This window comes from Bactrocera neohumeralis, chromosome 5 (assembly GCF_024586455.1).
Source record: "Bactrocera neohumeralis isolate Rockhampton chromosome 5, APGP_CSIRO_Bneo_wtdbg2-racon-allhic-juicebox.fasta_v2, whole genome shotgun sequence".
Lineage (NCBI taxonomy): Eukaryota > Metazoa > Arthropoda > Insecta > Diptera > Tephritidae > Bactrocera > Bactrocera neohumeralis.
In genome coordinates, this window is record NC_065922.1 from 19,704,236 (window position 1) to 19,728,077 (window position 23,842).

A 23,842-nucleotide genomic window follows, 5' to 3' on the forward strand; every position below is an offset into this window, starting at 1 on the left:
AAGCTACTAACTGCTGCTCCAAACAACATATCCACCAGGTTTATTGCCGTACAAATTCTTTTTGGTTCCAAACTTGAGGATGATGGTGGATAGATATATGAATCACCAAGGAACTTAATTAGCAGATCTCCAGAAAACGTATTTTTACAAGCAATTTAAAGAGATTGGAGCATTTTTGATAAAAGGAGCCGTTTCGAGAAATTGCTTCTTTGTAGGTTAAACTCCGATAAATGCTAGAGATTGATTTTTAATAAGCGATTCCACGCTTTTGATATGGAAAAATAAACAAATCTGCAATTTTTCTAACACAAGCGAGCAAATGTAAACTCAACACCTCACACAACCAAAAGCGAAGGAGGCCAAGTCAATCAAAAATAAATAAATAATACGCTGTAGAAAGAGGCACGAAGACAACCGCTAGTTATGAGGTGAAAATTGCGAAGAAGAATGCATGAAAAATGGCAATCATAATAACCGGCTTATGCTATAATGACAGCCATAAGTCGACACTCTCCAAAGCAGTCAACGCATTTCACTAATACGCCGGCTACAGTTTGACTAAGAAATCAGCAGCTTAACAAAAGCCAAACGCTAGACAAACGCCACTAGCGAAAAACCATTTGTAAGCAGCCGTAAATGTTGTTGGCCAAATTTTGATAGTCAAATGTTTATGGCACACATGCAAATACATATGTACATATATATGGATGTATGTAAGTATGTGTTTTGTGTGTAAATTTTGCTCACCTGAATTCTTGTGTTGCCTGGAAGCTTTCATCGTCTGTGATTGAGAAGACACAGAGGAAACCCTCACCGCTGCGAAAATAATTATCGCGTATGGCGGCGTAATCCTCCTGCCCGGCAGTATCCAATATATCTATTTGTACTTCTTCGCCATCTAAAACGACCTGCAAACACACACATACACAAAATGTTCAATTGTTTTGCTTGTTCTGCTGAAATGGAAATATTTCGACTGCACCCACCTTTTTCCTATAACTATCTGCTTTGGTTGGTTCGTAGTCCTCCACGAATTCGTCGTACATGAATTGTAGTGTCAGTGCCGATTTGCCGACACCACCGCTGCCCACCATTATCACTTTGTGGAGCGCGGGTCCGACTGTCGGTTTTTTACTCATTTTGTCTGACTGTTGTTGTTGTTGTCGCTGTTGCTGTGCTGTGTTAAGTGTTTGACTTTACGCCGTACTTCCGGTCGGTGTTTCCGCTGTTTTAATTTATGCGCCAGCAACTGTATTCTTAGCTGAGTGTAGTTTGTAACAGTAGTTTTTGTTAGTTTATATCCTGATTTGACTGTAAGCAAAAAAAAGTAATGTTATTAGACGGGAAGACATCAACATTTTTTTTATTGTATATACATAAGTATGTACATTGTACAAGCATGCGACAGAGGTATTTATTACTCTCGCATTTGGCGTGAAAATCCTATTAAATGACAACAATAATGTTCATTACAAAAACATGCACTTTCTCTGTTGTCTTGCATTCGAGATGTTCCGCTTTCTCATAATCGCTGGACATAAAAATGAACGTCAGTGAGCTATCTGAGCTGACCTGCTGGGCAGGAAGCTGTAAAAACCACATGTCAGCATGTGACGTCCATATCCTCATTGCCAAGCGTTTTTATGAAATATTTAATAAACGAGTATTCACCTCGTTGAAGATTATTGCATGTATATAAGTTAACTAATAGCGCTAGTGCCAGTATAAACTTTTTAAATAGAGGTTAAGTTCGAAAAGACAAGCTCTAACATCGACCAATTGACAATATGCAGTGAAACACAGACGAGGAAGCTCCAGACTTGTCAGAACACTGCACTCCGGGCTACGACAGGATGACTCTTGATGTCTCCCATCGAACACCTGCATAGTTAGGCCCGTATGCTCCCAGTTAAGGAGCATAATGAACTCCTCTCCAAACAGTTACTGCTGGGATGCTTTCACATAAATCATCTCTACAGTCGCCTGCTTGGAACGGAATCGCCTCCCAGGAGCATCAAGCGGTCATTCATCACCTACGTCGACGACATCAAACAATACGTCGACCAGACTTCGGACCCAGCTAACTTCCGACAAGCACTGACCGCCATTCACAGTGAAGCCATTAACCATCTTCCCTCTTAGTGAATGGCGTTGTTGGATTGGAAACCTCCAATCATTACGAAGAGCTCGAGTTGCCGGGAGAAACGAAAGTGACGCTTGTGCTGCTTCGTTCTAGATACTGTAGCAGCTTAAACTCCTACTTATCAAATAACTAGCCACCTTTTTGCATGCCCTGCCAACCTTACTCATCTGTCGCCGTTCTCCCTTTGGTCCGACCCCGTCGAAACAGCACGTTTCGTTGGCCTACCGTTGGATGACGTCGACGACAACTTATCTAATCCTTACCATCCTAATGCGATTAGGTACTCGTTACAACAACAACAACCAATTGATATAATTGATGGGGTTTTCAGACCTTTTTCAACCCATAAATGCTTCAAAAACTAAGACCTCTTTATACATAGTAAATCGAATTTATATGATATCTATAGAAAGTTCAATAGGACCCCGAAATATTCGACATCTAATTACTATCCATATCCTATAAGATTTATTTCGAAACAAATATTTTAGGTTATTTTTTAAGAATTAAAGGCTGAATATATAACTGATTTAAATAATCAGAATTCCGATATGTTTTTAACGCCGTTGCAATCTGACAACTCACAATTTTATCGTATAGTTTGACATTTTTGATGATATACTATATGTACATACTCAGAACGTTTTGGCATACGATCGCTACTGTTATTTACAGTAACTAAAAATATTCATCTCGGCCAAAAAATGGAATTAAATCGCGAACATATTTTCGCGATTATTTTTTACAACTTTTGATATGGATTAACTCAGCAACCGAACATCGACGAACTTAATTCAATTTTTGGCGATAAAGCTCCAACAAAGATCAGTATTTATCGATGGTATGATGGATCCATTGGTTCAAATGCATACAAAAGTGTATAGATCTTAATAGAGAATATTTTGAAAAATAATAAAGCGGTTTTCGATTATTGATATTTGCTAATTCCGAAATATAAAAGACCACCCTCGTATAAGCTATGCGAAATTATACATATGTATGTTTCCAAGGAAATCACAGCTACGGAATCGCTGAAAGTGCAACAGAAGGGTTTTGGTGAGCTTGAGCTTAGTGACGTTCATGGTCGCCTGGTAGAATTTGATAAGTTTGGATTTCGACGATTTTAGTGCCAAGTTTATGCTAGTAATCCTGTTGTACAATGATTTCTAATTTAAAATTTCTATAAATCAAAATATAATTCATTATGAGGCGGCTATAAAATATAAGAATATTTAAAAATAGTGGAATGGCTTTGTAATAGTCATTCTGAAGTTAAAACATGACCGAGGGAGATAGAGATTATATTTTATAAACAATGTTGTTCTTAGTAATAAGCAGTGTTTACTTAGAAATGACCTTGTGTAGAAGCAGGCGTTCAGAGTGGTATCCAACAATGTCAGCCGATTATTCCCTGGCCTTATAAATTATTATGAAATAGCTTGTATTTTAACTTCTAATAATTTGGCTGATTTCGAAGCAATTCAATAATTTTACAGCCAGTTTATTGCTGCGGCAGCGGTCGCTGTCGGCTTCAGATAAATAAATTCTGAAACTTTAAAAATTTTCAGATCTGCTTTTTAATACTCGAACTATAGCATATAATTCAGGAACTTATGAACTCAAAAACGAAAATCACTGAGTATAAAATATTTTTCGAAGGTTGTTTGCCGTAGAACGCTGATTTCAGTAGTCAAAATTTCAAATTTCTCGACACTATTATTTATACTATTACTATAGCCATTCTGGCAAACATAGAAAGAATAAGAGACACATTTGGTTCTCAAAAAAATTTCATGTTCAATCAAACCAAATAAAAAACTAATCCGCAAAGTTCAAAAAATTTATTTATTTACATGTTAAGTGCAAACTATTAAAACTGCAATTGAGTGCAACATTTTACGCTAATCCACAGTTATGTGCTGAAAAGCAAGCATTTATTGCATAATACGAAAACCAAAAGTAACCAGACCGGAATGCCAACCCATCGGAATAATGTCAGCAATGCCAAATTGAGAAAGTCCACCGGCATTTGTGCACACCAAATGACAGGCTACATACACACACGAACACACATGCAGACACGTTCGCACAAAAATATTCAGCGTAAAAGTGAACAAGCCAATTTGGGACAAATGCAACTGAAATGAAAGTGGATATGCGGTTATTAAATAACGGCAGCTAACATTATAAATATTGACGCTTGTATGTATGTATGTATGTGTATACATGAGTATGCCTTTATGCATTAAAATGTGTGGCAAATTGAAGAGTAAATCTATTAGTTGGGTGTGGAGAGAAATTTCGAATATAGAAAATTTAAAAAATGTGTATAAAAATTAAAATAAACATAAAAATATCAAAATGGAGAAAAAACATAAAATATTAAAAAAATATAAATTAAAAATTAAATTAAAAAAAACAAATAAAAATAAAATAACATTTAAAAAATACAACAGAAATAAAAATAAAAAAAGTGCAAAAAAATTAAAATCAAAAATAATATAGTAAAAAATAAAAAATTAAAAGAAAACAATTAAATAATATTTAAGAAATATATATTTAAGAAAATTAAAGAACATTTCACACAAAATTAAAAGACATACATACATTATATGTACATATGTACATATGTATGTATATATAATGTTTAAATGAAGAAAAAACAAAAATTTAAAAAATACATATATGTATATTAAAAATTTAAAAATTAATATTAATAAAAAAATATAATAAATAAAAAAATAAATTAAAAATAAAAGAAAAAATAAAATAGTAGAAAATAAAATATTAAAAGAAAAAAATTAAAATAAATAAAAAAAATAGTTTAGAAAAAAAGAAAGAAAATTAAATTATTTACAAAAAATTAAGAAAATCAAAGAATTATGTATATATAAAAGTTAAGAAAAAAACACTAAAAATTTAAAAAACAAATTAAAAAATTTAAAAAATTATACAATTTTATATTATTATAAAAAAGAGAAAAATTAAAAAAAGAAAATCAAAAATAAAATAGAAAAAAAAATTAAATAAAACTAAAAAAATATTTAATAAAATCAAAGTACATTTCACATAAAACTAAAAGACATAGACAAGAAGAAAAAAACACAAAAAATGTAAAAAATAAATTAAAAATAAAATAAAGTATAAAAAATACAACAGAAATAAAAAAAATAAATAATAAAATATTAAAACATTAAAAAAAGAAATAAAGAAAAAGAAAAATAAAAATAAAAATAACTTAAATTTTAACTTAAAATTTTTTTTTTTAAATAAAGAACATTTCACATAACTTTTCCAATGCTTCGAACATGCACAGGACAAATAAATAGCGCATACGAATATTTTTTACATACATCCATACTTACATATACACAGACATATCTATGTACGTACTAACGAATCGAGCTCCACCCAAAAACTGGGTGCAATGACCAAATCAATAAAACCTAATCAATACAAAAGGGTGATTTGAACGCAGACGGGCCAAGCCCATATAAAAATGCGTATGTATGTACATATGTATGTGGACAAATGCATTGTTGTATGATTTTCCAATAAATTTGTTTTATTTTAACCATGACTTCAGCTGCTTTCATGCATTTTCTTCGCTTACATAAAAAGACCAGCTGCAAACAGGGTCTTACATTACTTACTTTATATACAGATATACACACAAACATACGTATGTACATATGTATATAAGTAAACAAAAGTCAGTATCATCACAATTGATCCAAGTATAAATGTGCGTGTGTGTGTGTTGGTGTGCGCTTTTATTTAATTTGGCACGAGAGCGCGCAGCCGCCACATGTGGCCGCACGACCGACCGGCCGGCTGGCTAATGGACCAGTTTGGATTTGCCGCAGCGCCGCAAATGGAAAAGAACATTTGCATGCATATAAAGCAGAATAGTCGTAAAATTAAAATGTACATATGGAGCAGTAGTAAAAGTTATGCTTTAATATCATATAATTCCCCCTTGTTCTTTATTATTTAGACTTATATGTGTGTATGTTTATGGCAGCAGCAGATTCCAGTCAGCCATTTGACAAGCTGTTGCGATCACTTTCCTTCTTTTTGCTAAAAATAGCTAATTGTTTGCATAAATGTTTTTCCAACTCTTGTGCTGATGGAGGAACATACATACATACATACATATAATCTCAATATTTAATTAATAGAAATTCTTTGATGTTTCTGATGAAAGTCTCACGAAAAACTTACTTTTTAGGTTGTCGATTAGCAAGCAAAAAAAAATCTGCCAAAAAATTAGTTTTGACAAGTCCAGATACCCCGAAAACGGCTATCACGAAGAATAATATGACAACTGTCCACGATCTAGTATTAGCAGACCGAAGATTACATTTATGTGGGGTAGATGAGACAGAAGGCATGTCAAAAAGTCAGATGTCCTGCATGAAATATGAGAACATGAATAAACTATCGGGAGCGGTGGATCCCGCGCTTTATCAATCCGTAACTAAAGGATCATTTCACAACAATATGTAGCGATGTCCAGATGCAATTTGAAGGAGTTTTTCCATCGTTTGGTGACCATTGACAAAACATGAATCTACTAGTAAAGACCACACACCAAGGAACTGTCGAAATAGGAAACCCAGTGAGCCTGTTCTGAAGAAAGCAAAGACTCTTCCATCGACCGAAAATGTGATGGCCACCGCTTTATGAGATTCAAAAAGTAAGATCTACATAAACTTCTTAAGGAACGACAAAACAGTTACACTTCTTTATAATGCTGAATGAAATGTGGTACGAATGTGGCCGGATTGCATAAAAAAATTGTGAGGAGAAAAGTAATTTTTAGCATGACAACGCACCTGTTGAAACCTCTGGGTCAAACTAGGCTACGAACTACTGCCGAAGTCTTAAAATTTAAAATAATACAATCTTATTCAGGTTCTAAACTTGAAAAGTCACTCACAGAACAGAAATTCCATATAAATTACGAGATCTAAGTTATAGACGTCCAGAAAACATATTTTTAATGCAATTTATAAAAGTTAGAGTCTCGATGAGTCAAGCTAAAAAAAGACTATTTTTTTGAAAATTTTTTCAAAAATTTTTGTTTTCGCTTTGTACATACATACATATGTATGTATATTCTTTATGCTACAATGCTATGGGTATCTGAACTTCTGTCGAGACTTTGTATAATTTAGCCGATATTTTAGGAACATAGACGTCTGCGCGTTTTACTCGTAAACATAAAACAATCAAAAAGCAATATTTTAAACAGACATCTTGAATATAAACATTTCTCAACATAGTACATATTTTGTATAAATATACACGAAAAACACCTGTAAACAGCTCCATGATCACATGAATCACTGCGAAAAACAAAAACAAATAACAACCGCAAGAATTCCAAAATAACGTCAGCATGTGGAGAACATAAATGAATAGAACACATTGTTGCAATAATCAAAAGTAAAATATTTTGAAAACTGTAATTGTTCAATGCCAAGTACAGTGGTGGGATAAAGACTATATACATACATATGTATGTATGTAGGTTTGAAACACTTTAAAAAAAATTTGATGGTGCTGAGGTTAAACCAATCTCAAATCGGAAAAAAATTAATAAAAAAAAATTAATTGCGAAGGTAATTAAGAAAACATTAAAAAAAACACAAATAATAGAAAAATTATGAAAAATAAAAAAAAACAAATAAGAGAAAAATTAAGAAAAAAATAGATATATTAAGAAAAATTAAAATGCAAACTAAAAACAAAATTAATAGAAAGTTAAAAATGAAATTAACAGAATTAACAAATAAAGTTATAAAAAGAAAATAGAAAAATTAACAGAAAATTAATAGAACCATTAAAACAAAATTACAGAAAAAATAAAAAAAGAATTATAGACATTAAAAAAATAATAATACCAAAATTTAAAAAAAAAAATTGAGCAAAAATTAAAAAAAATTATTGGAAAAAAATTAAAAAAAGCAACACTTCTCTCTCGTACTTCTTCTTTGAAGAAAAACGAGAAACAAAATAATACTAGAAAAATTAAAAAAAATAATAATAAGAGAAAAATTAAAATATGGACAAATTAAAGACAAATAACAATATAAAAATAAAAAAAATTAAACAAAAATAATTAAAAAGAATAATTAAAAAAAATTAAAAATTATAAAAAAATTAGAAACAATCCAAAAATTATGTTTAATTTTTTTAGTTAAAATTATTATTAACATTTCTATTGTTTCTAATGCTTTCATAATTTGTACTTTTATTGAATTTTTTTTATTGAAATAGAAATGAATTTCTAATGACTCATGCCCAGCTCTTGACCGCTGCTACGGCTGCTACTATGCCGGTCTCTTTCGACCAATTCAGCGATTTTATCGCAATTTTCGACGACAGGCCTTCCGGAGCGAGGCGCATCTTCGACCACCTCTATACCAGAACGAAAACGTTGAAACCATCGTTGTGCGGTGGAAATGGAAACTGTATCGGGTCCATAAACTGTACAAATTTTATTGGCGGCTTGAGATGCATTTTTGCCTTTATCGTAGTAGTACTGTAAAATATGTCGTATTTTCTCTTTATTTTGCTCCATGTTTGCGACGCTATAACTCACGAACGACTTAAAAGAAACGACAATCAATCAAACTCGTGTTAGCGCGTGAAATGAGCTTTCCAAAAAGGAATAGCATGACCCGATGCGACGAATAAAACTAGAACTACGCGCTTTCAGCGCCAACTAGCGAAAATACCGCAAGACTTTTTTGACAAACTAATATATTTTTTTTAATTTTTTAAAAATTATGTTTAATTTTTTATATTAAAAAAACTTACATACGTTTAATTTTTAATGTTTTTTATTTTTATATTGTACCTAATTTTTTTTAATTTTTGTAGAATATTATATTTTTTTTGTAATTAAAATAAAAATGATTTTTTTTTATTTTTTTTTTTAATTTTTTTTTTTAATTTTTTTTTTTAATTTTTCTTTTAATTTTTTTATTATTTGTTTTTTAATTTTTTGATATTTCTTTTTAATTTTAATTAAACATAATTTTTTAATAATCGTGAGTTTATACGGACTATGTATGTAGGATGTATGTGTGCATATGTACATACATACATATGTAAGTGGTCTTTTAAGTCGATTTACATAAATATCGTGTAATGCATTTTACACCACTTCCAAATCATTTAAATTGTTGATTTAGAGTTATAAATGGATTTATCAAGCCCCACTTTCTTTTCTGGCATGATTTCTTACAAAAAAAAAATTTTTTAAGCAATAACAAATCACTACTTCTTGGTTAAAAAAAAAACATTTACGAAGAAAACCCATAGATATTAAAATAAGGTCAAAAACTCACCGCCTAATCCAACTACCCTTGTACCAAATACAAGTTTCACCTTTCAGAGTATTTACTCCATATTCTTTTGGCATAATTAACCGAATGCCGTTTGCCAATGATTCGCACCTTAAATAACTTAGTAGTGTATCTAATGCCGAATATGGTTTTTGCGGTTGCTCAGTAAGTAAATATGACATAGAAATAAATATCTTATGTTAGCGCGACAAATAAAGCAAAAACAAGCAAAAGCTGTGAAATCAGAGATGTTTTCAACACGAACATCTCTAGAAGCGCCGACTAACAAAAAAGGTAAACGATTAGGTAAGCGCTGGCCACAATTCTATTATAATAGAATATTGGCAATGAATTGAAAAAGTAAACAATCACATGGATCATGAACAGAACAATACCAGACTATGTGCACTTTAAAAAAAAAGCTAGACGAGCTAGAGGTATTTATGTTAGAAAAAAGTTAACCATAGAGTATAGTTTGAAGTAGTGCTGGGTAACTAAAATCTACATAAATAAAATATCTAATTGTATACTCGTCAGAACATATTATGACTTTCTACGTTTGTATACATATAAGTTTTCTTGTTTATTGTTCTTAAGTTTAAATAAAAAATTTAGGCATCAACGGTGCTTCAAGTATATGTACACTGTAGAAATTTCAGGGTCACTGCCAGAGAGGTCAACTCTGCATGAAAAACCGAAATCCGTATTTATTTTTAGTAAAAACCATTTTGCCTGCGTTCCAAGGAGATTTTCCAGTGTATATTCATCTTGAATATTTTAACTCTCTAAACAGCAAAATGTTTGACCTTTCTTTCCAGTATGGAATCAGAACAACTCTTGCTATAGAGAGCTAAAATCTTTCCTAAATAAATTAGCAAACTTCGTTCGGGTTGTACGACGATCTTCAAATATATATAATTAATTTAGATTAACTCGTATCGATAGTGTGCTAGAATGGAAAAAATTAAGTACGTAATCTAAAAATTCTAAGAAAAGATTCGGCGACCAGAGGTGATCGAGTAACTGATGCCCAGAGCATACTAAAATTATGGAAGGAATACTGCTCCAGTCTGCTGAATGGCAAAGCATAACACCAGAAGACCGACCGAACCGATTCGATCAGATATTCACCAAGCGCGAAAGGCGCTTGTAAAGAGAATCGACGCACAATACCTCTTCGTCGATTTCAAAGCTGCTTTTGACAGCATGAAAAGGAGCTGTCTTTATGCCGCTATTTCTGAATTTGGTCTCTCCGCATAACTAATGGTGCTGTGTAAACTGATGTTCAGCTACACCAAAAGCTTCGTCAGGATCGAGCGGTTCGATACCAAACGAGGTTTCAAAGTAGGCAATTAAGAAGTAAAGTCCTCTTTTGACGAACAAAAAACAAACTCTAAAAGGCACTCATTATACCCGTCCTGATGCAGAAGCATGGACGATGACATCTGATGAGTCGACGTTACGAGTTTTCGAGAGAAAGGTTCTGCGGAAGATTTATGGCCCTTTGCCCATTGGCCACGGCGAATATCGCATTCGATGGAACGATGAGCTGTATGAGATATACGACGACATTGAATTAAAAGACATCGGCTACGCTGGCGAGGTCATGTCGTCCGAATGGACGAAACGACTTCAGCTCTGAGAGTATTCGATATAGTATCCGCCGGGGAAGCATAGGAAGAGAAAGATGCCGTTGAAAAGACCATATGGAGAAGTACCTGACTTCGCTTGGAATCTCCAAGCAGCGAAAAAGAAGAACCGCGTAAGCGCCAATGACGAAGAAGAAGTCCATTTAATCCGCATGCAAATCGAATCAATAAGTTTTTGATTTTTTAGCACAAAACTTTGTGCTGCGAATTTTACCAGAGGGTGTGTCAATTTTTCGCATTGTAAATAAATATCAACAATGAGTTCGCTTTGTAGTTTGTGTTTCTAATGGCATCACAGAAGTATTTTACGAAATCTACTTTATCTTGTAGAAGAGTATTGGAGTGGCAAAAAGCATTCAGGGAAGGTCGTCCATTCAACGAAAACTTTCCTCATGCGAGTCGACCATCCAGCGCTGTTAATAACAATAATATCGAAAAGATTACAGTAAGAGTGTTTGAAAATCGGCGTGTTGACATCAGAGAGATAGCAGAGGAACTCAACATCACTCATGGATCGACTCAATCATTTTGGTTATTGTTTTGTTCGACTCGTACCAATAGAACTGAACCTCAAGACGAAGGAAAAAGACGCCGAGTATGTTAGATGTCGCAAAAGAGGTGCTTGTTCAGCTTATACTCATATACTATAAACACATACATATGTATGTATATATTGCATATAAAATGGTTTCAGATGACTGCATATATATAATAGTAGCATGAGATATTTAAATTAATTCTAAAACTTTTTGTTTGCGATAAAAAAAGTTCGTAACAATAGCTGTATTGTTTGTAATATGTATGTACATATGTAAATAGTGAGTGACGGCATTGAAAATCGTTTACAAATACAATTGAAATTGAAATTAGAACTAAAATTCCATTATTTTTTACTCACAAAGTATGTTCGTCTGCTAAATAAAACAACAAAGTCACTTCATCATCCACCAAATGAGCGATAGAAACCATAGCGCACTTGTAAATAGCAAAAACAAAAATAAAACCATTCATTTGAACACCCACAAAACGGCATCAATTTCAACACACACGGCATAGAGAGGAGATCTGAAACTAATATACATATGCATGTACATACATACATATGTATGTATGTGGGTATGTCAGTCGCCGGATCGCGATATTCTACCGCGTTTTGTCACCATATCATCAAAAGCAAGAGGCACATCAAACAAACGCCATCAAATGACTACGAAATACAAAAGGCAAAAGAAACTATGCAAAACAGCGAAAACGTAAACAGTTTGAAAACTGTAAACTTAAAAAAAATATAAAAAAAAAAAAAATAAAAAAAAATTTACATAAAACAAAAGACATTTCCATTAAAATACCCACCACCAACAACAACTACCGGCCAACTGTGTAAATAAAATGCTAAGGCGCGATTATCATACGCTGCGTATGAGTAACAAATAGTTGGGGTGGCCCTACATTGTTGAACTGGGACAGCAGGCAAATACACAAACAAACAAGCATGAAGGCAGTCACAATTTTAGCTAACTCAAATACATATGTACATACATATGTGTGTATGTAATATACATTTGATGAAAAAACTGCCAGTGTTGACAGTATCAACACCCAATTGTCTGGTGGCGCTGGTATCAGCTCAGCTTCTCAGTTGCCAACTGCTGGTATGACAAAGCTAAAATACAAAATATTTAGTAATTCGGTGGGAGAACGCTGCGAAATGTCAAATTGTATAGCATTAACAGATGTGCAATTATAAAAACAAAAATATACATCACAGGGTAGTCCAAAAATTTAATTTTAATTTGTTTTTATTCAATATTTAAACAAAAATTGTTTTGATTTTAACAAATTATACAAATAAAAATATATATATGAGGATGGTCCAGATATTCAATTTAAATTTATTGTTCGACTTTCAAAAATTTTCACAAGTTTTTTTTTACAAATCGAAGCATTTTTGAAAACAGTAATAAATTTTTAATAAATTTTCATCATTAATACGAAATCTAGTTTTTTAACATAATTAGTCACTAAAACACATTGATATTATTTACAATAATTTATTGCCATAAAAATGCATGTTGAATTGTTGAAGAGAGGTTAGGAGAATCTAGAGCCTGCAAAACTAACCTAACACATTGTTGCAATAATCAAAATTAAAATATTTTGAAAAAAATTATATTCAATGCCAAATGGTAGATAAAGACTATATAAGTTTGAAACATTTCAGAAAAATTGGAAAAAAATAAAAAAATAAGTAATTTCGAAGAAAATTAACAAAAACAAATTAAAAAACAATAAAAATTAAAAAAAATAATATAAAATAGAAAACTTAAAAAAAAATTTAATAGAAAATTAAAAAAAATTAAAAAAAAAAAAAAAAAATAAAAAAAAAAAAAATAAAAAAAAAAAAATAAAAAAAAAAAAAAAAAAAAAAATAAAAAATAATTAGAAAATTAAAAAAAAGATTGTTAACAAATTAAGAAAAATTTAAAAAATTAAAAAAAAAATTTATAGGAAAATTTAAAAAATAAAAATAAAATTATAGGAAAATTTAAAAAATTAAAAAAAAATTAAGAAATTAAATTATTTTTGTTTTATACACTATTTTTATGTATACAAATGTATGTATACTTAAAAAACTAAAAAAAATTATAGAAAATTTAAAAATATTAAAAAAAAAAATTAAGACATTAAGCATACATTTTTTATTATTTTTGTTTTGTAGACAATTTTTATAAGCACATATGTATATCGATCACTTAAAAAACTAACCTAACTTTGAATTTTAGTCTGATACTAAGGAGAAAGGAATTGAAATACTATCTCTCGCTCTCTATCTCATCATGCTTTCTTTGAAGATGTATTGGAGCGCATTTTATTCATCTAAAGTCTGTTAGTAATTAAAAATTAGATAGTTAAGGGATTATTTTCCATTTCCTTAAATAAAAATGTACGAAAATTTAGTTAAATGTATTCTGATTATTTTATTTATTTTTGCTATGAAGACATCTTATTGATTTCAACCACCTTCCAACAAATTTTCACTGTATCAAATGTATGAATATTTCTATGAATGTGTGTGCGTTATAAGCTACATAGTAAAATCCCCAACTAATTGTAGCAAAATTCCATTACAAATTCGCAGCACACAGCGCTAAAATGGAGAAGCAACAATTGCTCTACAACAATAAGAAAAGCAAATAAACAAAAGGGGAAAAATCACCCACGAACTGTCTGAGATAAAAATTACTGCTAATCTTAAAGCGAAAATGAGTTCATGTGTAAATTAAAACAATACTAGCAAAACAAAGAATGCAAAAAACACAACAACAAAAAATTGGCGAGACCAAGCAAATGGAACTAAACATGATTGCAGCAAGAAGAAAACCAGCGAGTAAGCAATAAGAAATGCTGCATGCGAAAACGTGCAGCAATTAAACAAACATAAAATGAAATAAAATAAAACATGTAAGGAAGGGTTAAATTCGGGTATAACCGAACATTTCATACTCTTGCAACTTGAAGGGAATAAAGCCGGGGTAATACTTTCAGGTATTAAGACCTGTTAGTTACATATAAGAAATTTGTTCATTGTAAGCACAAAAATGCACCGTTATTAGGAAAACACGCTACTCAATTTTATAAAGTGAGCTCACATATTGGCCAATATATACGGTATAAAGTCACCTGGATGTTCGAAAATATTTATATTAGGTATATGGGGGCTAAGGAAAGTATTGACCCTATTGAGCCCATTTGTAGTATTGGTCAGGAAAGGATTATCTCTAAATTTCAATAATTTTTCTCACACATTGACCGATATTTTCGTTAAAAAGGTCAATTATAGGCTCTGGGGTCCACATATTGAACACACAGACAGTCACCCGAATTTCAGCTCGTCTCTTCATCCTGATTATTTATACATATATACATACATATGTATATAACCCTATATCTATCTCGCTTAGTTTTAGGTGATACGCAAAACCGTTAGCTGAACAAAACTATTATATTTTGTAGCAACATGTTGCAAGGGTATAAAAAGAAAAAATAAGATTATTAAAACAAGTCTGAGGCAAAAGGCGCATAAAAAGTTAAAAGCATAGTTAAAGCAACGGTACTTTGGAGTAGTTGCAAAAAAATAGATAAAATAAAAATACCTATAATATGTACCTGTATGTGCACCCACATGTACATATGTATGTACATACATACATACATATATTAATGTGCAATCATTCGAGTAATAAAATAACACTTAGAAAGTTGGTCACGCATAATTGCAAGTGACGCTGCAATGATAACAAAAACCGGCGCTGCGCTTAGTTTGCGATATAAAGCAATAAAAATATGTATTCACAAATATTATAATATGCACAGACATACTACATACATACATACATACATACATACATACATATGTATGTATATGGTAATATTTTCGTGGAAGGGTATAAGTTTTACCGGAAAGAAACTTTTTTTTATCACATTGGCATATAAATTCAAAAATATACATATGTATGTACATACATATGTACATACATACATATGTATTTATGTATGCAATGAATGTATCTCGGATATTCGTACAGTAGCAACACTAAATCCACTTCAAAAGTTAATTCTTTCATTCCAGCGGGAATTATGTATTATTGAATAATGAAAAAATAAGTAAAAATAAAAATAAACATAAGAAAAATAGAGTAAAATAAAAATAAAAATAAAATGCTTAAAATTTTTTTTTTTTAATATAAAATAAAAACAATAAAACAAAAGTGAAAAATTAAACTAAATAATAAAAGAAAAAAAAATTCAAATAAAATTAATTATTACTAAATAAAACTTAAAAAAATTATTATCCAATAAAATTTAAACAATTTTTTATATTTTTTGGAAAAATTTTAAACTAAAGGAAATCATAAAATATTTATGCTATACATACATACATATGTATATTTGAAAAAATTTCCACAAACTCACTTTAATAACGGTAAATAGGCTTTATTGCAAAATAGTTAAAATTAAATACTTACATATGTACATACATACAGTGGCAAATACTTTTTTCTGGCGAAAAACTAAAGCTAAATCGGTTATAAAAATGAAACAAACAAACTTGTCGGTATACCGATAAATTCATCATATAAACATAAATATCATAAAAATATTTCTCATAGGCAAATGTTTTATTGAAACATTTGTATGGTATTAGTTCATGTAAATTTTCCAAAAATTGTAAAAAAATTAAACAGAATTGTAAATTAACTTATTGAAAAAAAAATATCAAATAAAAGATACGCAACCAAATATTGGGCATAAATTTAAATTTCGTGCTTTTTGTGAAAATTTTTGGAGTTTTTCATATATGGTATTTTATAAAAATTTTGTTTAATTTTTACGACAAAACAAAAGCAAAAATATCTAAATTAAATTTACATTAATTGTCCACATATGTCGCACACTGTATTTTTTTAAAAATAAAAATAAAATATTTATCTAGCATTAATGTTTGTTTATATTACTATAACTTGTTTGTTTTGTATTTTGACCGCATACCCTTCAATAGCAAATTTTACTAAAATATACATACATAGAATATATGTACATACATATTTAAGCATATTCAACAGTGACCTTATCCCATGACAAATCACAGTACTTATTTCAAATTCAATAATTCAACAAATAATTGAAAAAAGACATGAATAAATACCTAATCGCCTATTAAGATTTTTTTAAATTTCCTTTGACTAATTCGTTATCGCATAATAAATTTACTTTAATCATCAACATTTATTTATTGCCACACAAAATCAACAAATAAATTTAAAAAAGAAACACCTGTGTTCTAACTAAAAAAAACTGCCGTTGTTATTGTTGTTTTTTGGGAAAACAAATATAATTTACCAATGCGACCATGAGATGACGAATGTGTGAAACGAGAGACGGCAGTAAAGTAAAATCTTTGGAATTTGTTCTTGTTAGAATCAGACACGTTATGCGCACGCTCACACCGTAGTTAAGTGAGACATTGTGCGAATCAAAGCACAACGACCGTGTGGCCTAATGGATAAGGCGTCGGACTTCGGATCCGAAGATTGCAGGTTCGAGTCCTGTCACGGTCGACGAATAAAATTTTTTTTGCTGCTACTTTATTTCAATTTTTTATTTACTTAATTTTTTTATTTACTTAATTTTTTTATTTACTTAATTTTTTTATTTACTTAATTTTTTTATTTACTTAATTTTTTTATTTACTTAATTTTTTTATTTACTTAATTTTTTTTATTTATTTTTTATTTACTTTTTTTTTATTTAATTTATTTTATTTTTTTAATTTTTTTTTTATTTTTTTTAATTTAATTTTTTTTTTATTATTTTTTTTATTTATTTTTTATTTTTTTATTTATTTTTTATTTTTTTATTTTATTTTAATTTTTGTATTTTTTTTTTCATTTTTATATTTTTTAATTTATTTCATTTTATTGTACAATTTATTTTATTATATTTATTAATTTTACTTTATTATTTTTTATTATTGTTATATTTTTAAAATTTTTTCTTGTATTTTGTTTTTAATTTTTTTTATTTTATTTTCCTTTTATTATATGTTTTAATATTTTTTATTATTTTGTTCATTTTATCCATTTTTTATTTATTAATTTTAATATTTTATTATTTTACTTTATAAATTTTTTATTTATATTATATAATTATAAAATTTTATAAATCATATTTATATTTTTTAGATTATATACACGCTGCCACTATAAAAATATTTTATACTGTACGTACAAATATTTGTTACTATTATATCATGAATTCGCATTTATGTATAATAAGCAGAATTAATATTTTTCCATTGTATTTTCTAAAATTTTTGCGTTTTTCGAAAATAATTCTTATTTCATAAATTAGTTTCTCATATGTTAAGTGCATATTTTTTGATCATAAATAATTTTTAAAATTTTAATTCTGTGGTTTGTAATCTTTTAATATTATCTGTTTCCATATCTGGAATTATCAATTATCATTACATAAATTTATATATTTGCACCTCTAAAACATGTTAATCCATAAATTTTACTAAAACAATAATGAGGATTTGTTGCTACATAATCTCTTATCTGCGCAGCTTCTAAGCACTGATAAAAAGTAAAAAGGGCTTTAGAATATTGCACAGTGACCGTGTGGCCTAATGGATAAGGCGTCGGACTTCGGATCCGAAGATTGCAGGTTCGAGTCCTGTCACGGTCGTAGCTGAAAAGTTTCACTTATTTTTTGAACTTTTATTTTCATTACAATGAATTTAAATTAAAAATCTGTATCATGTTCAAAACACTTATAAATTCTAAATAGTAATATATTTGAAGTAACAACTGTATTAAGAAATTGTGTTGGCGACAAATTGATTAATTTTTACATGAAGTTGGTAAGACATGTTTTGAAACCAATAAAACAATATTCGGTAAATTCTAGATATAAATCGACTCACACTAAAATAGCGTATCATAAATGTGCTTGATAGTAGTCGTTGAAATAGACATGTTTGGGGCTAAGGCAATCCATCAGATGTCCATGATCCAACATTGCATTTCCAAAAAGTCATTGATTGACTCAAAATTAAACAGCCAAGTTGTGAGTATCTCAAAATAATGGGTCCTGGAGTACTTTTCTGTAGGTAGTCCCAGAATTCAAAAATATTATCACTCAAGTAAAGTTCTCGAATAGGCGCTCTTGTGCCAAATATTGTTTACATACGCTATTTTTTGGAGATTGAGAAGAAAGAGGATATTCTAGTCGGAGATTGAGTATTAAGGGGGTAATCTAGTCCAGAAATAAAAAAAATATCTATTTTTTCATATTTATAAATTTTAAATATTTAAGAATATGTATACTATAGGATTTTCAAAATATAAATTTTTTCCGAGAATACGTTTTTTGCGGACCCGGCATCCAAACTGATTTGGCCGGAATTGGAACGCAATTTTCTCGAAGCCGAACGATACCGACGATTTCTCAGGTGCTATTTGATCGGTTTACCTGACATATTTAGAGATATTTTGTAATAGTGTTATCTACGTCGGGAACTACTCTTGTAGTTGTATCGCCAAATTAAAATTTTCGAAACAATCAAAAAGAGTTGCAGAAAAAATATTTTTTTAGGCAGTTGCGGTTTCATGACTAATAGGCCAGCGTAGATAATTAAAAAAAAAAAGTTATTACACTCTAAAAAATAATTTTAAATTTTTGAAAGACCAGAGAAAAATTGGGTTTTTTTCGATATTAGGTCAGTGTAAGGGAATTTTTTTTAAATAAAAAACATAGTATGTTAGAGACATAATAAGGTAAGTTTGCACAAAATTTTCAAGAAAATTTTTATATAACGGGTGATCCAAGTAGAGGTCCTTTTTTCAATCGCTTCGCTTTATGTGCTCTTGAAAAGTTCCAAGAAGATCAGATGTTTTAGAGCCAAATTTTATTCAGCGATGAGGCCCATTTCTGACACAATGTGTATATTTGTAAACAAACAAAATTGTCACATTTGGGACGAAGGACAACTTGAAGAGATCCAAGAGCTTCCATTTCATCCAGAAATAAACGGATTGATGTCGTTTGTGAACCGGTGAAATCATCGGCTCATATTTCTTGACGCCGGTGAGAACGTAACAGTCCATTTTGAGCTCGTCGATTGCCCACCAAAATCATGTGATATCACACTTTTAGACTTTTTCGTGTAGGGTGTATGCGAACATCTCGCTTCGATTCAGGCCTTGAAGCAAAACATCACGCGTGTCGTTCGCCAGTTACCAGTCGAAATGCTCGAACGAGTCATCGAAAATTGGACGCAACCGATAGATCATCAGAGATCATTATCAAAAATCCTAAAATCTGAGTTATTTGAATTTTTCACAAAAAATTTGCGAATATGTAAAAAAAAAGTCTGTATACAAAAGTCGTCAGTGAAGCGCTTTTTTAGGCCTTAATAATATTAAAATAATTGTCAGCATTTGAAATTATCATTAGCAAGTATTAAGGTCATAAATTATAATAAAAATTGCTGTTATGCTCTTAATTTGTGAAATTTATGAAATTAAGTTCCAAGCAGTTTAACAAGCAAAATGTAAAAATATAGGTTTAAAATCATAATAAATATTATTTATGCGCACACGAGTATTTTCTGCAAACGCAAATACTTATCTTTGCATTATCTATGTTTCTATGTCGCTATGTGGCAGCTATGAGCGACTTTATATGATTTCGCTTTAAAGCAGAGCTTCAGCCAAGCGCGCTCCAGGTCCCCTAAATTGAGAGCGGCGGCACTAATGCCAGCGAGCGCTTGCTTTGTAGTGGTGTAGTTTTAACAAATTACCAGAAACAGCAATAGCAACAACAAGCCGTAGGGAACAACTGCAAAAACGTGGTAACTTAAACTAAGCCATGGCAAAGCGAAAACATAATAACAGTGCTTGATTGTTATTTACCGCTAATTTGAGCTCAAGACAACTCGTCGCTCCGCACAGGCAAAGGCAAAAGCCTAGCTTCAAATCGAGTGCGGGTATATGCCATGCATATAAGGTACTACAACAATAAAAAGTGCACAATGCAAACGCGAAAAGCGTAAAAAATTTCCCAGGCATAATAATAATGATTGTAAATATACAAACCATACATACATATGTATGTATGTATATAAAATATATGTATAGGCAAGAGCAGGTATTAGCCATTTTCTTACTATCATGTATTTATGTATGTTTGTTAGCCTTTACAGGTGGTTGGGTGCCACAGTGACGCGCGAAAATATAGAACCATCCCAAAATTTATTCGTCTTAAATAAGGAATGGATCTCATGGATATAACTCAGAGCATATCGTAGCTGATTGATATACTAACGGGTGCTCTAAGTATTGGTACTTTTTCAATTTTATGCGTGAGTCGTGTCAAGCTGCCATGTTATTTTTGTTCAGTATTGTTTGGCATTTCATCATGGAAAGACTTACGCCTGAACACCTTTTAAAAATTATTCAACTTTATTACGAAAATTTATGTTCGAAACACCATTACCCATCTATAGACCCAGCATTCATTATTCGATAATATTCAAACGAATAGACCACGTCCAACTCGTAATGAAGAAAATATAGCTCCCGTAGCTGAGAGTGTACAAGAAGACCGTGGAGAGTCGATTCTGCGCCACACACACAACTGGGTCTGACGTATGGAACGGCATGGCGCGTTTTACGAAGAGCAGGTACAATCTTCTATAAGAGGGTACAGCTACTTGCGTACGCCGATTATATTGATATCATTGGCCTCAAAACCCGCTGAGTTAGTTCTGCTTTCTCCAGACTAGATAAGGAAGCGAAACAAATGGGTCTGGCAGTGAACAAGAGCAAGACAAAATCTTCGCACTCGCTCCCATGTCACATTATTTTGTCTATCTTGGAACCAGTATTAACACCAACAACAATGTCAAACTCGAAAACCAACGCAGAATAAGTCTTACCAACAGGTGCTCTTTCGGACTGAGTAGGCAATTGAGAAGTAAAGTCCTCTCTCGACGAACATAGACCAAACTCTATAAGTTAATCATTATTCCCGTCCTGCTATATGGTGCAGAGGCATGGACGATGAGCTGTATGAGATATACGATGACATTGACATAGTTCAGCGAATTATAAGACAGCGGCTACGCTAGCTGGGTCACGTCGCCCAAATGGACGAAAGCACTCCAGCTCTGGAAGTAATCAACGCAGTAACCGGGGGAAGCAGAGGAAGAGGAAGACCTACACTCCGTTGAAGGGACCAGGTGAAGAAGGACTTGGCTTCGCTTGGATTCTCCAATTGGCGCCAAACAGCGAAAAGGAAGAACGACTGGGACGCTGTTGTAAATAAAGAGGAAGAGGTCTGCATTAGTAGTGTGCGCCTGGATTTTGTTGGGAAAGTCGAGGGTTCCTAATTTCGATGACTTTTCGGTAAGCCTCAGAGTAGAAATTTTCGCTGTGTCTTCGTCTGAAACCTAGGCTCTTCACAGTCTTATTGTCCATCTCTAAACTATAGTGACCACGAAGTCCGTTTATGTACATAGATTAAATCCACTTTTCTAGCAATGCCAACTGTTTCCATTAAGAATCCTATCACTGTACTGCTTGCAGAGTCAGCACAAACTTATAGTGACTTAAGAAATTAGGCTAAAGGTTTAGAAAGAGAACTTTCAAGTGGGAAAAACCAAAAACACAAGAAGCATACGGGAACAAATTAGCTTGCCCGCCCCATTTGGTGTTGTGTCTTTGCCTTCATTAAACACAAAAACAGCGGCTAACTGAAGCCGAATGGGTGGCAGCGGCCGACTAAGTTGCAAGCGGGGCAGAAACGAGCTGTCAGCAACGGTTGTCATCATTTCACTGATGGTTGACTGATGTAAACATGAACATATGTATATACATATATGTATGTATACATGTGCATGTTTGTATGACAGTTTGACCCAGCGCGAAATTGCGCAGTAAGCGCGGCAGGTTTAATTAAAATCTAGGGAGAGAGTCATCATTCTTATTAGTTTTTGACTAAGCAGCAGTTTAGTTGCCAATTTGTTTATTTTTAGTTTTCTTGCGTGTGTGTCTCTGGCAACCCATTTCTCGTTGCGTGTAAATAATGATGCCTCCAGGGGTGCTCATAGCCATTCAGGTGTGTTTCTTCAACTTTGTGGCGACGGCGTGCATCACTGCATCGTTGCGTCAGGTGCTCAATCTTCTGCAGATTACACGCTACTACTTTTTTCTTTACTTTGATTTACTGTTAGCAGTCAGATGACGCGCTTCGTGGTAGGTTCGCCTAAACAATTCTTATTTAAAATTTTCTTTAAGTTAAATACGCAGCTATTTCCGAATAATTAAAGCAAAAGATAATGAAAACAAGAAGAAAGATAAAGAAGAAGAAAGCTACAACAATGTATGCGTGGAATCGGTGGTTGGAATCAAAGGGCGACAACAATAGGCATACTACTCACAGCTTTGGTGGTTGAGGCATTGACTTCTACGTCGCTTCGTGCTGATTTAAAACGCACAATTAATTATTATTTTAATACCACTGTGTTTTTCAGAAAAAAAGCACAACGAAAAAGAGAAAAAATTAAACATCGAAAAATAGCGAAATTCGAACACTGTGTCGGTTTAAGCTTCGAAAAAACCACGTTTAACGGGTTTTGTGATCTTCTTTTGTTTTTATCGCAGCATTTATTTTTAAAATTAATAGTTCTTTGGTACTTATTTTCTTTGTATGGGGTTTCTAATAGTTATACAAATTTATGGCTTCAAACATTTTTGCTTCACAAAAGATTAATTATAGTTTGCATAATAATGGCACAGAAAGTTATATTGCTTTTTCCGTGTCCAAAATTTTAATTTTAGTTTTTATTTGACATACTTACTTATATGTATGTATGTATATTAGAGAACCCAAAAATAAAATTAACTCAAACCCATTTAAAAGTATTTATGATTGAACTAGTATACTTTAACACAATACTGGACCATAGCTAACCACAGAAAACAATTGTTTATTAATTAAGCATCTTTGTTCTGAGCACTCATAAAATCTTTCTACTCCGAAATTACTATATTTATATAAGGTGACTCAAGTTCTTCAAAAATCACGGTACATTTTGGCAACTGACTGACAGAAGGTCCTGCATT

At 31.4% G+C, this 23,842-nt stretch overlaps 1 protein-coding gene and 2 non-coding genes across 5 annotated transcripts in view; 2 read left to right on the forward strand and 1 right to left on the reverse strand.

Moving 5' to 3' along the window:
* The window catches only part of LOC126759688 (ras-related protein Ral-a), a 53,369-nt gene that overhangs the window by 22,245 nt on the left and 7,282 nt on the right, over nucleotides 1-23,842 (reverse strand). For all 3 annotated transcript variants that reach the window (XM_050474706.1, XM_050474705.1, XM_050474703.1), the window contains exons 2-3: nucleotides 987-1,311; nucleotides 748-908 (exon numbers count right to left, since the gene is read on the reverse strand). In XM_050474706.1, coding sequence (XP_050330663.1) covers nucleotides 748-908; nucleotides 987-1,139 — 314 coding nt within the window. In that variant the 5' untranslated portion in view covers nucleotides 1,140-1,311. The remainder of the gene's footprint in view (nucleotides 1-747; nucleotides 909-986; nucleotides 1,312-23,842) is intronic.
* Nucleotides 17,197-17,269, forward strand: Trnar-ucg (transfer RNA arginine (anticodon UCG)). Its single transcript has one exon. It is a non-coding gene; the product is annotated as a tRNA-Arg (tRNA).
* Trnar-ucg (transfer RNA arginine (anticodon UCG)) lies at nucleotides 18,329-18,401 on the forward strand. Its single transcript has one exon. It is a non-coding gene; the product is annotated as a tRNA-Arg (tRNA).